General features: G+C 40.5%; 1 protein-coding gene across 1 annotated transcript in view; it reads left to right on the top strand.

Annotated features, from left to right (window-relative positions):
• Positions 1-2,733: 2,733 nt before the first annotated feature.
• The window catches only part of LOC112218407 (membrane-associated guanylate kinase, WW and PDZ domain-containing protein 2), a 312,288-nt gene continuing 301,551 nt past the window's right edge, over positions 2,734-13,470 (top strand). Inside the window, exons 1-2 of the mRNA XM_042302010.1 lie at positions 2,734-2,743; positions 5,812-5,928. Coding sequence (XP_042157944.1) covers positions 2,734-2,743; positions 5,812-5,928 — 127 coding nt within the window. The remainder of the gene's footprint in view (positions 2,744-5,811; positions 5,929-13,470) is intronic.

Here is a 13,470-nt window from a genome sequence, read left to right on the forward strand (position 1 = left end):
GAGGTAGATATCTACTTAAAAATCATACAATGTGATTTTCTGGATTTTTGTTTTAGATTCCGTCTCTCACAGTTGAAGTGATAAAAATTACAGACGTCTACATGCTTTGTAAGTAAGAAAACCTGCAAAATCGGCAGTGTATCAAATACTTGTTCTCCCCACTGTAGGTATTACCAGTGGTGTAAAGTCCTTATTTAAGTAAGAATACTTTAAAGTAGTTTTTATGGTATCTGTCCTTTACTATTTACAGTGCCTTGCGAAAGTATTCGGCCCCCTTGAACTTTGCGACCTTTTGCCACATTTCAGGCTTCAAACATAAAGATATAAAACGGTATTTTTTTGTGAAGAATCAACAACAAGTGGGACACAATCATGAAGTGGAACGACATTTATTGGATATTTCAAACTTTTTTAACAAATCAAAAACTGAAAAATTGGGCGTGCAAAATTATTCAGCCCCTTTACTTTCAGTGCAGCAAACTCTCTCCAGAAGTTCAGTGAGGATCTCTGAATGATCCAATGAGCTACATTTTTGTGAAAATGTTGCCTGCTGAATGCTAGGCTTAATGCTATGCTAGGCTATCAATACTCTTACACAAATGCTTGTGTAGCTTTGGTTGAAAAGCATATTTTGAAAATCTGAGATGACAGTGTTGTTAACAAAAGGCTAAGCTTGTGTTTGAATATATTTATTTCATTTCATTTGCGATTTTCATGAATAGGAAACGTTGCGTTATGGTAATGCGCTTGAGGCTATGATTACGCTCCCGGATATGGGGATTGCTCATCGCTAGAGGTTAAAGGTCTTACTCACATCGGCTAAGGAGAGCATAATTACACAGTGATTCGGAACAGCTAGTGCTCTCACGCATGGTTCAGTGTTGTTTGCCTCGAAGTGAGTATAGAAGGCATTTAGCTTGTCTGGTATGCTTGCATCACTGGGAAGCTCGCTGCTGGGTTTCCATTTGTTATCGGTGGTTATCGGTTTGCAAGCCTAATGAGCAGAAGAGTAGTAGGATTTAAATCATAGTCCTGTATTGATGCTTTGCCTGTTTGATGGTATGTTGGAGGGCGTAGTGGGATTTTTTTATGAGCTTCTGGGTTATTGTCCCGCTCCTTGAAAGCGGCCGCTATAGCCTTTAGGTCCGTGTGGATGAACTGTGTGGACAATGTAGCAAATGCACTTATTAATGAAGCCGGTGACTGAAGTGGTATACTCCTCAATGCCATCGGATGAGTCCGGTAACATATTCCAGTCTGTGCTAGCGAAACAGTCCTGTAGCTTAGCATCCGCTTCATCGGACCACTTCCGTATTGAGCGCGTCATTGGTACTTCCTGTAGGAGTTTTTGCTCGTCGGCAGGAATCAGAATTATGGTCAGATTTACCAAATGGAGGAGGAGGAAGAGCTTGGTTGTCACACCCTGACCTTAGTATTCTTTGTTTTCCTCGTTATTTTGGTTAGGTGACATGGGTGATGTATGTGTTTTTTGTCTTGTCTAAGGGTTTTGTATGTTTATTGGGGCTGTCTCCTTTCTAGGTATTTTGTATGTCTATGGTTGCCTACATTGGTTCTCAATTAGAGGCAGCTGTCTATCGTTGTCTCTGATTGGGAACCATATTTAGGCAGCCATATTCTGTGGGTACTTTGTGGGTGATTGTTTCCTGTCTTTGTGTTCTCTGCACCAGATCGGTCTGTTTTGGGTTTTGCCACGTTTGTTGTTTTGTGTTCATGTTGAGTTTCTCATATTAAAAACCATGAACTCTAACCACGCTGCGTTTTGGTCCTCCTCTCCTTCGACGGAAGAAATCCGTGACATTGGTATGTGTCTCTGTGTGTGGAGTTTAGGTGAAGAAACTATCACCTTAAGTTGCACAGGTGGCATGCTGGTAGAAATGAGGTAAACATTACATTTTTCCTGCGTTAAATCACCAGCTCTAGGAGCATGGCTTTGGATGAGCATTTTCTTGCTTTCTTATGGCCCTACAGTAGACAGCTCATTGAGTGTGGCCATAGTGCCGGTTAGTGATGTGAAAAATATAGAAGAAGACTCTACACCTTATGAGGTATTCTAACTCAGGCGAGCAGAACCTCAAGACTTCTTTAATATTTAATATTTTTAATAATACTTTAATATTAATATTATAGATTGCGCAACAGCTGATAACAAAGGGACACACAACGCCCCCCTTGAGCTTACCCGACGCTGACATTCTCTCCGGCTGATGTATAGGAAAAACAGCTAGAATTTTATCCATGTCCTTGTTCAGCCACGTTTCCAAGAAAAAGATTAGTTCTTCAGGTCCCGTTGATAGGATAGTTGCGAAAGGAGCTCGTCCAGATTGTTCTCCAGTGACTGTGCATTCTCCTATAGAATAGAGGGTAGAAGTGGTTTATTTACTCACAACAGTAGTTTCATCAGGCTGCCCGCACTTCTGCCTCTATATTGCTGTCTCGGGCCTGGTCCAGGGTGAGGCAGTATGCCCTGCGCTGCCGACTCATTGAACTACAAATCTTCTGTAACGTGTGTGCTGGGAGTCAGGACGCAAGTTCAGGGAGTATTTAATTACCAAATGAACAAAACAAGAAACATGGGTAGTGTGCATACATGAACACTGGAACAGAAACAATAACGCCTAGGGAAAAAACCTAAGGTAGTGACATATATAGGGAAGGTCATCAGGCAGGTGATGGAGTCCAGGTGAGTCTGATGAGGTGCTGGTGCGCCTAACGATGGTGACAGGTGTGTGAAATAATGAGCAGCCTGGTGACCTTGAGAGCCGGAGAAGGAGTATACGTGACATCTTCATCCAAATTAAGGTTAGTAATTGCCTTTTTATGGTCAGAACCTATTTTTGGTCAGAGGAAAGATGGTGGAAACATTATGTACAAAAATAGCAGAATTGGTCAGGAGCCCGTAAAACAGATGCTATTGCATTCCAGTGCCATTCTTTTCAGATAAGGTTCAGGATTTTTTTGTGTAATTTTTTTATTTAACCTTTATTTAACAAGGCAAGTCAGTTAATTAAGAAAAATATATTATTTACAATGACGGCCTACACTGGCCAAAGCTGGGCCAATTGTGTGCCGCCTTATGGGACTCCCAATCATGGCCGGTTGTGTTACAGCCTGGATTCGAACCAGAGAGTCTGTAGTGACGCCTCTAGCACTGAGATGCTGTTCTGCCCTCACAATGTGTAAGCTACAAAGTTTGGCAGACAGCTTACACTCTTCCAATAATGAATCAGGGAGGCACTGGTGCCGTTAAGAATCTTTAGTAGAAGATATGTTGTTTGTAAAACTGTAACAGATACAAAAAGGAGAAAATGTATTAGAGAATTAACTATATACATTTATGAAAATGGATACAAATAAAGAACAGCATTTTATCACAAGCTAGCAACAATAAAATATCCTGAGCTTGCCAACATGGCCATGCAGAAATTATGACAATTTACATCACAGGAAAGGTGCCACTAAACATATACACACAATCTAAGTGTCCATATAGCTTAATAACTATACTTTACCTCTGTCACGAGGTATCTGAACACTTAAAATAGTTATATACTTCCAAAACCCAAAGAAGTTAAATTCCATCACGAACTGTTAGCTAGCATGCTAACACATAATGTTAAGTGAATGGGCGATAGTTAGCGCAATTAGTTTAGCATCATCGGAATTAAAAAATTTTAAAAACATCAATATTCTAGAAACGCAATTTGAATTAGCAAAAGTATGTCCTAAAAACTTAAAATACTTACAGACTTATCTTTAACCAAGGCCTAGCAAGATGGAAACACATAACAAGTCTGTCTGTTGTTGTTGCTCGGATTGTTCTGATAGGAATTAGCTCTGCACAGAGGTTAACGAATTAGAAGCTACAGTACCGAACTTCCCCACTAGTTGACAACAAAGGACAATATAATACTTTGTACAGAAGTACAACTATCGGAACAGATGCAGTGCCTTAGACCGCTGTGCCTCCCGGGAGCTCAAAAGGCGAGGGGTTGTGGTGACATGAACGTGGAAGATGGTGAATGAAGGCTTAACAAACCATCGTTAAAGCTGATGTAGCTATACATTTCAGTCCAAAAGATGTGCTATGGTGTGTTGGATCTATGAAATGGCCATCTTCTTATTTGCCAAAGAGTGTTTGTTGTTCTAGAAGGGAGGAGTGAAAACTCACAGACACATGGCCCTCCAGAAATTGAGTTTGACACCCCTGGTTTACACCATACACCACCCCTTTCCCACAAAAATGTCTCCACATAACAAGTGTTTTCACTCCTCCATTGGACTTGATTGATCACTTAATCTAGTGACTCCCCATCCCGCATGAGGGAGCGTAATCATCGACTAACACTAATTAACATAACGCAACGGACATAAATATTCCTAGAAAACATTCCTATTCATGAAAAGCACAAGTGAAATATATTGACACACAGCTTAGCCTTTTGTTAATCACCCTGTCATCTCAGATTTTCAAAATATGCTTTACAGCCAAAGCTAGACAAGCATTTGTGTAAGTTTATCGAAAGCAAAGCATAGCATTTTGTCCAGCTAGCAGCAGGTAACTTGGAAATCGTTTACCTTTGATGAGCTTCGGATGTTTTCACTCACGAGACTCCCAGTTAGATAGCCAATGTTCCTTTTTTTCAAAAATATTATTTTTGTAGGCGAAATAGCTCCGTTTGTTCTTCACGTTTGGCTGAGAAATCGCCCGAAAATTGCAGTCACGAAAATGACAAAAAATATTCCAAATGAGCTCCATATCGACAGAAACATGGCAAACGTTGTTTATAATCAACCCTCAAGGTGTTTTTCAAATATCTATTCGATAATATATCCACCGGGACAATTAGTTTTTCAGTAGGACCGATTGGAATAATGGCTACCTCCTGTATTTTACGCGAGAATCACTCTGGGGGCATCGGGTGATCACTTGCGCAATGTAGCCGCTTACGGGTATTCTTCAACATAAATGCGTGTGGAATACGGAGAAAAAGTAATCTGGTGGATAGCCCATTCACTGCTCAATAGGGACGCATTGGAACGCAGCGCTTTCAAAACATGAGGCACTTCCGGATTGGATTTTTCTCCGGCTTTTTTTTTTACAGTTTTGGAAACTTTGGAGTGTTTTCTATCCTAAACTGTCAATTATATGCATATTCTAGCATCTTGTCCTGACAAAATATCCTGTTTACTACGGGAACGTTATTTTTCCAAAAATGAAAATACTGCCCCCTAGTCACAAGGTTTTAAGGTCATTGATTAGTTATGAACTCCCCTCACCTGGTTGTCTAGGTCTTAATTTAACACGAATGGCAACTCTGGTGTACACTATGAAGTCTTACTAGGGTTTGTCATGTGGAGATGTACGGATTAAGCTATACACAGCCTGCTGAGCATGTTGAGCCCAAGGTGATTACACTATTAGAAAAGAAGATGCTATCTAGAACCTAAAATGTTTTTTTCGGCTGTCCCTATAGGATACACCTTTGAAAAACGGTTCCAAGTATAACCCTTTTGGTTCCTTAGAGGGTTCTACATGGAACCAAAAAGGGTTCTACCTTAAACCATAATTGGTTCTACCTGGAACCAAAAAGGGTTCTCCTATGGGGATAGCCAAATAACCCCTTTTGGAATCTTTTTTTTCTGAGAGTGTACTAGTTCACACAATTACTGTGATGTGTATCATGTTTTGTGTGTGTGTGTGCGTCTGCTTGCTTGAGGGCCTGCATCCGCGTGTGTGTTTTAGACTGCATTTTAACTGTGTCTGTTTGTTTATGGTGTTTGTGTGTGTAGGAGGCGTGGTGGATAAGGACCTTCGGCACTACCTCAACCTGCGCTTCTCCAAGGGCTCCGTGGACCACGACCACCAGCAGATTATTAGAGACAACCTCTACCTCCGCACCGTGCCCTGTGAGTCAACACGCACGCATGCAGTCACTCAGTCATTCACTCCCTCACCCCTCAACCCACCTTAGAGAGAAGTTGCTTGGTTGTTATAACCTGACCCCTGACCATAGCTGAACATTAGGAGTGCATTTCATTATTCCTCCTCTCCTTGGGCTTTCCCTCAATCTCTCCTTTATACAACTCGACGGGTAGAGGCCAGGTCCCTTTAGGCATCCAACCTATCCCTTTCAAACAACCTGTTTACATCAATGATGTCGCTCTTGCTGCTGGTGATTATCTGATCCACCTCTACGCAGACGACACCATTCTGTATACTTCTGGCCCTTCTTTGGACACTGTGTTAACTAACCTCCAGACGAGCTTCAATGCCATACAACACTCCTTCCGTGGCCTCCAAATGCTCTTCAACCGATCACTGCCCGCACCTGCCCGTCCAGCATCACTACTCTGGACGTCTCTGACTTAGAACATGTGGATAACTACAAATACCTAGGTGTCTGGTTAGACTGTAAACTCTCCTTCCAGACTCACATCAAACATCTCCAATCCAAAGTTGAATCTAGAATTTGCTTCCTATTTCGCAACAAAAGCATCCTTCATTTATGCTGCCAAACATGCCCTGTAAAACTGACCATCCTACCGATCCTCGACTTCGGCAATGTAATTTATAAAATAGCCTCCAGCACTCTACTCAACAAATTGGATGCAGTCTATCACAGTGCCATCCGTTTTGTCACCAAAGCCCCATATACTACCCACCACTGTGACCTCTACGCTCTCGTTGGCTGGCCCTCGCTTCATACTCGTCACCAAACCCACTGGCTCCAGGTCATCTACAAGTCTCTGCTAGGTAAAGCCCCGCGTTATCTCAGCTCACTTGTCACCATAGCAGCACCCTCTCGTAGCACTCATATCTCCCTCACTAGCTTTAAGCAACAGTTGTCAGAGCGGCTCACAGATCCCTGCACCTGTACATAGCCCATCTGTAAACAGCCCATCCAGCTACCTCATCCCCATACTGTATTTATTTATTTATCTTGCTCTTTGCACCCCAATATCTCTACTTGCACATGCATCTTCTGCACAGTGTTTAATTGCTATTTTGCAAATACTTCACCACCATGGCCTATTTATTGCATTAACTCCCTTATGTTACCTCATTTGCACTCACTGTATGTAGACTTTTTGTTTTATTTTTTCTACTGTATTATTGACTGTATGTTTTGTTTATTCCATGTCTAACTCTGTTGTTGTATGTGTCGAACTGCTATGCTTCCTTGGCCAGGTCGCAGTTGCAAATGAGAACTTGTTCTCAACTAGCCTACCTGGTTTAATAAAGGTGAAGTAAAATAAATAAATAAAAGATGTGTCTATTGAGCTACACCCGCCCTGTGTTTGAGATGAAGTTGGGTACGGTGAGACAATCTAAATGCACCTGACCTGTGTTTGAGGTGAGGTGTGGTGAGACTATTCAGATGCACCCAACCTGTGTTTGAGGTGAGATTATTGAAATGTACCTATGTTTGAGATGAAACTATTGAGATGCACCCAGCATCTGTGGGCTCTTATTGGCTGATTGACTCCGATCCAAGACAACATATTTTGTGTATTTTCAGTGCTGTTTCTAAGTTGGTTAAAGCTTGATGTACTACTTGACAGTTCTCTTAGTTTGATATCGAACAGGCTGTGTCTGAAATGTCACCATGTTACCAGTATAGTGCACTACATGTGGTTATTTTATAGGGAATGTGGTGCGATTTCAGATGCGCTCTATGTTAGAGTCCTGCCCTGCTCCGGGCCATATCAATTCCAAGACCCCCGACACCCGCATAGAATTGTTCTGAGAGCCCATTAACCCGCAAAAAACATCAATGTATTTTGCTAATAGTTTTCATGACTCCAGGTTTTTCTGGAAGTCAACTTTTATTTTCAAGTAGTAGATGTATTTTATGCAATAGCAGTAGTGTAAATTAATGATAATGAACAATTGTTTTCGTACCATAATCCATCTCTTTATCCATCTTCTACCAACACACACTCTCCCCTTCCAAATGCTCTCCCTTTTGCTGCAGCATTATTTGTACAGTGCATAACTGTGTATATGTATTGATATGTAGGCTACGTGTGCCTTTAAAAAACAAAAATATGTAGTTCTGTCCTTGAGCTGTTCTTGTCTATTAATGTTCTGTGTTATGTCATGTTTTGTGAGAACCCAAAGGAAGAGAAGCTGCTGCTTTTGCAACAGTTAATGGTGAACCTAATAATACCAACTCTGCATGTTCTCCGGTTTGTAAAGAGTAAAAAATATGCTGGCTACTACTGCTTGCATTCACTCCAGACACAGATTTAGATGAAAGTAGGATAATTTGATTGCCCCATAGATTGTTTCACTTTTGAGAGGAGCAAAAAGTTTCTCTCCCGATACTTACGCAACAACATTTGTACAACCAAAATAAACTATCTACATTTTATTTTCAAATGATCTGTCGCTTTGTAAACATTCCTGAGCGAGAAGAAATAATAATAATAGCAAGCATGGGCTCGGATCATGACATAACGACAGACTGCAATGGAATAATTATACCGAACTAAACAACGGCAAGTAGACAGACAAGAACAACAAAATGGTCTCAGCAAAGTCAACAGGAATTAACTAGATTCACAGCAAATTACTAGATACGGATTCTGATTCATACACAATGTTTGGAGAAGGGCCTGAGATGATTGACTGTGAGTGAAACAGTGCATGCGTGTGTCTATGAGAGCAGAGGGAGAGCGGCTTGTTCTAAACCAATCTTTGCAGCAGGCTCAAGCGATACCCCGCCCATTTCTTTACAGACAGAAGAACTAGCCAATAGTTGTTTAGAACACACAGCGCTTCATACTGTTTGAGTGAAATAAAGATGTGAGCTGGCAGCTGAAAGACACTTTTTTTCAGATTACAGATAATTACAAAAAACACTTGTGTCATAACGGTATTCGGGAAATTCTCCATATCTATTACAATACTCGTTTTGTCCGAGTACTCGGCACACCCCTACAGGACTACTATGTAATGCTTTGTTGCTTATAAGGGAGTCATCCATGTGTGAAGACTACTCTGGTTATACATACAAAGCAATAGAAAATATCTACTGACAAGAGGACAGAGCCTCTAGCAAGAGTTTCAGGGCAACAAAGAGTGTGTTGAATGCTATAAGAAATGCTATATAAATCCTTAATGCCATCTATTGTATCTTACTGTCTCTGTCTATGTCTCTCTCTCTCTCGCTCCTTCACTCATCCTGTAGATCAGCTCTCAGCATGTGGTTTCCACGGCAACTAGCCTCTCATTTCCAGGCCTGCGTTGCCATGACGCCCTGCCCCCAACTGCACACAGAACATGCACATTGCTAAGACACACACACAGCGGTCACACACGAAAGTCACACATGAGCATTGCTCACACAAACACAGGTGGGGATGCCATGTCATGGCTCTGATTGACATTTCATTGATTTTGACCCGACCAGCACTTTGGTCTGTCAATATGCGCACACACACACACACAGGGAAATTTTACATTTTAATAATTTAGCTGAGTACTGCATAAACTGTTTAGTAACACAATTTCAGTAAAAAAAAAAAAAATTATGAGACCACGTTTTCCATAACTGTTAAATATCTGCTCCAAGATTCAAAGATGTCTGCGGAAATAATGGCGTGTCAGCTAGCACATTATACCTTGACTTTAATTTTTAAAAATTTGATTATGGAATTACAATAACTAAATTGGATATACACCCAGCAATAACAAAATTTCGTCATGGGTCCCTGATCTGTACTATACAGAAATGCATAATTACAGACATTAATAACATTGTATTCATGGCGATATAGCCTGAATAGTTGCACAATGGTACAAATATGTAATATCTTCCTTTGCATATGTTGATATTATTCTACATATCGGCTATTATTTTAATGAGCTCTGCCCCCAAACAAGACCACTTTTGCTGAATCAATCATAGACGTCTATGTTTCACAAGTTTGGACATCAAAGTACGGCACAGTAGTGCTCAGTAGAGTACAGTACATCAGAGTTCAGTAAAGTAGAGTACAGTAGTTACAGTACATTATACTGTTCTCAATTTTAGTGTGCTCTGCTGTACAGTACTGAACTCTACTCTATTCAGCTCTACTGTACAGTACAGAATAAAGTACAGAATAGGGCTGTACTGCACTGTACAGTATGGAACTATACTCTAGTTAACTAGTTTTACTGTATTGTATTGTACTGTGCTGTAATGTCCAAACTTGTGAAACATTGATATCTATGATTGCTTCATATTTGGTTCGGACTATATTTGGAACAAATCAAGGCCAGTCCAAACTCGACCAAAAATCTACATCAGTGGATGTTCAAATCAAGACCGGACGGTAACAATAAACAGCATCTGCAGACATTGAAATCAAGCTCCGGGCGTACTTACCAAATTTCAACTACTTTTATCTATGTCCATGGATGTCCAGTGTTGGTCAGTGCTCAGTGTGTAGGATGCCGGTTACAGTAAATGGAAAGAGAGGGAGCTCATGTGTAGTTGTCAATATGATCCGGGAGAGGTGACATTAACTGTAGAGAGAGAGAGAGAAGAAAGAGAAAAAGGCAGACACTTGCTTTGACTGCCAGATGACAGATAAAATAAAGAAAAACCGTTATGATATGGACAAACTCATCAGGTGACCCAACTGTGGTTTGTGACTACTATGAATTCCCATTGTAGCCAATTCAATTGGTAATTCTGTTTCAGATTTTTCTGAAATTCTGTTACTAATTTTCGGTAAATCAAACAGATAGTAGTAAAAACACAAACAAATTGGTAGGTCTACCTTGACATTTTACTTCTGTGAACTTTTTTTATCTTTAATAAAAGATACAGTGCCTTCAGAAAGTGTTCATACCCCTTGACTTATTCCACATTGTGGTGTGTTACAGCCTGAATTCAAAATGGAAGAAATGGAAGAAAACTGCTCAAAAATATAAAGGGAACACTAAAATAACACATCCTAGATCTGAATGAATGAAATATTCTTATGAAATACTTTTTTCTTTACATAGTTGAATATGCTGACAACAAAATCACACAAAAATTATCAACGGAAATCAAATTTATCAACCCATGGAGGTCTGGATTTGGAGTCACACTCAAAATTAAAGTGGAAAACCACACTACAGGCAGATCCAACTTTGATGTAATGTCCTTAAAACAAGTCAAAATGAGGCTCAGTAGTGTGTGTGGCCTCCACATGCCTGTATGACCTCCCTACAATGCCTGGGTATGCTCCTGATGAGGTGGCGGTTGGTCTCCTGAGGGATCTCTTCCCAGACCTGGACTAAAGCATCCTCCAACTCCTGGACAGTCTGTTGGTGGATGGAGTGAGACATGATGTCCCAGATGTGCTCAATTGGATTCAGGTCTGGGGAACGGGAGGGCCAGTCCATAGCATCAATGCCTTCCTCTTGCAGGAACTGCTGACACACTCCAGCCACATGAGGTCTAGCTTTGTCTTGCATCTGGGATTTTTGCTCACCATTCTTGTGATCATTTTTACCCCACGGGGTGAGATCTTGCGTGGAGCCCCAGATCGAGGGAGATTAGCAGCTGTCTTGTATGTCTTCCATGTCCTAATAATTGCCATAGTGGAGTTTTGAGTGTGACTGTTTGAGGTTGTGGACAGGTGTTTTTTATACTGATAACAAGTTCAAACAGGTGCCATTAATACAGGTAATGAGCGGAGGACAGAGGAGCCTTTTACAGGTCTGTGTGAGCCAGAAATCTTGCTTGTTTGTAGGTGACCAAATACTTATTTTCCACCATAATTTGCAAATAAATTCATTAAAAATCCTACAATGTGATTTTCTGGATTTTTTTTCTCATTTTATCTGTCATAGTTGAAGTGTACCTATGATGAAAATTACAGGCCTCTCATCTTTTTTAAGTGGGAGAACTTTCATAATTGGTGTCTGACTAAATACTTTTTTGTCCCACTGTATATGTCACGGCCGTCGTTGATGGAAGACCAAAGCGCAGTGTGGTGAGCGTACATTACTTTTTATTTGGATATCGGCAACAAAACAATAAACAATACAAAACGACCGTGAAGCTGTATTTCAAACTTTTTTAACAAATCAAAAACTGAAAAATTGGGCGTGCAAAATTATTCCCTGTCCCTGCTGAAGAAAAGCAGGCCCAAACCATGATGTTGCCACCACCATGTTTGACAGTGGGGACGGTGTGTTCAGTAATTCAATAATTTTGCACGCCCAATTTTTCAGTTTTTGATTTGTTAAAAAAGTTTGAAATATCCAATAAATGTTGTTCCACTTCATGATTGTGTCCCACTTGTTGTTGATTCTTCACAAAAAAAATACAGTTTTATATCTTTATGTTTGAAGCCTGAAATGTGGCAAAAGATCGTAAAGTTCAAGGGGGCCGAATACTTTCGCAAGGCACTGTATATTGGGAGTAGTGCCTTTCCTCAGCTGTTATATGTGCAAAAGTACTATCTCACAACTTGATGAAACCTTCACTCCTGTGCAGACATTTAGAAGCAAGACCTGCCAATTTGAAAAATAAGCCACAGGAGTTTTTTGAGCGAGAATTAAGACGACTTCCGAGTAGTAAGACGTGTAAAAGCAACAGATACCATTAATAAGAAGGGGCTAGAAGCGTATGGTGAGCTACCTAGTTTCTAGGACAGGCAAGCCTCATACTATTGTATGAACCCAACAGTCCCAACATGCAAGCTAGAACCCAACAGTCCCTCATTTTGAATAGTAACTCCATACTGTTCAATATTATATAAACATTGAAATTACTTATAAATGAACAGAAAAGAAAACATAATTAATATTCTCAGTTGATGTATATGTTTACACCTTTAAGACTTATGGCCTCTGACTAATAATCACACTATGAACACTCTAATTCCCCTCCAATTGTACAACCGAACCTTCGGGTTCCTAAGAGAGTGAAAAGCAAAAGAAAACACAATATGACAAGTATTAGTAATGAGCTATGCATAATCATGCAGTGTTCTCGGAAAGTATTCCGACATTATGACTTTTTCCACATTTTGTTACGTTACAGCCTTATTCTAAAATTGATTAAATTGCTTTTTCCCTCAACAATCTACACACAACACCCCATAATGACAAAGCAAACACAAGTTTTTAGACATTTTTGCAAATGTATGAAAAATAAAACATTTCCATCACATTGACATAAGTATTCAGACCCTTTACTCAGTACTTTGTTGATGCACCCTTGGCAGAGATTACAGCCTCGAGTTTTCTTGGGTATGATGCTACAAGCTTGGCATATGTGTATTTTGGGGAGTTTCTCCCATTCTCCTCTGCACATCCTCTGTCAATTCAGATGGGGAACATCGCTGCAAAGCTATTTTTAGGTCTTTCCAGAGATGTTTGATCAGGTTACAGCCCGGGCTGGACCACCCAAGGACATTCAGAGACTTGTCCCGAAGCCACTCCTGCATTCTCTTGGC

This window comes from Oncorhynchus tshawytscha, linkage group LG19 (genome assembly GCF_018296145.1).
Source record: "Oncorhynchus tshawytscha isolate Ot180627B linkage group LG19, Otsh_v2.0, whole genome shotgun sequence".
Classification (NCBI taxonomy): Eukaryota; Metazoa; Chordata; class Actinopteri; order Salmoniformes; family Salmonidae; genus Oncorhynchus; species Oncorhynchus tshawytscha.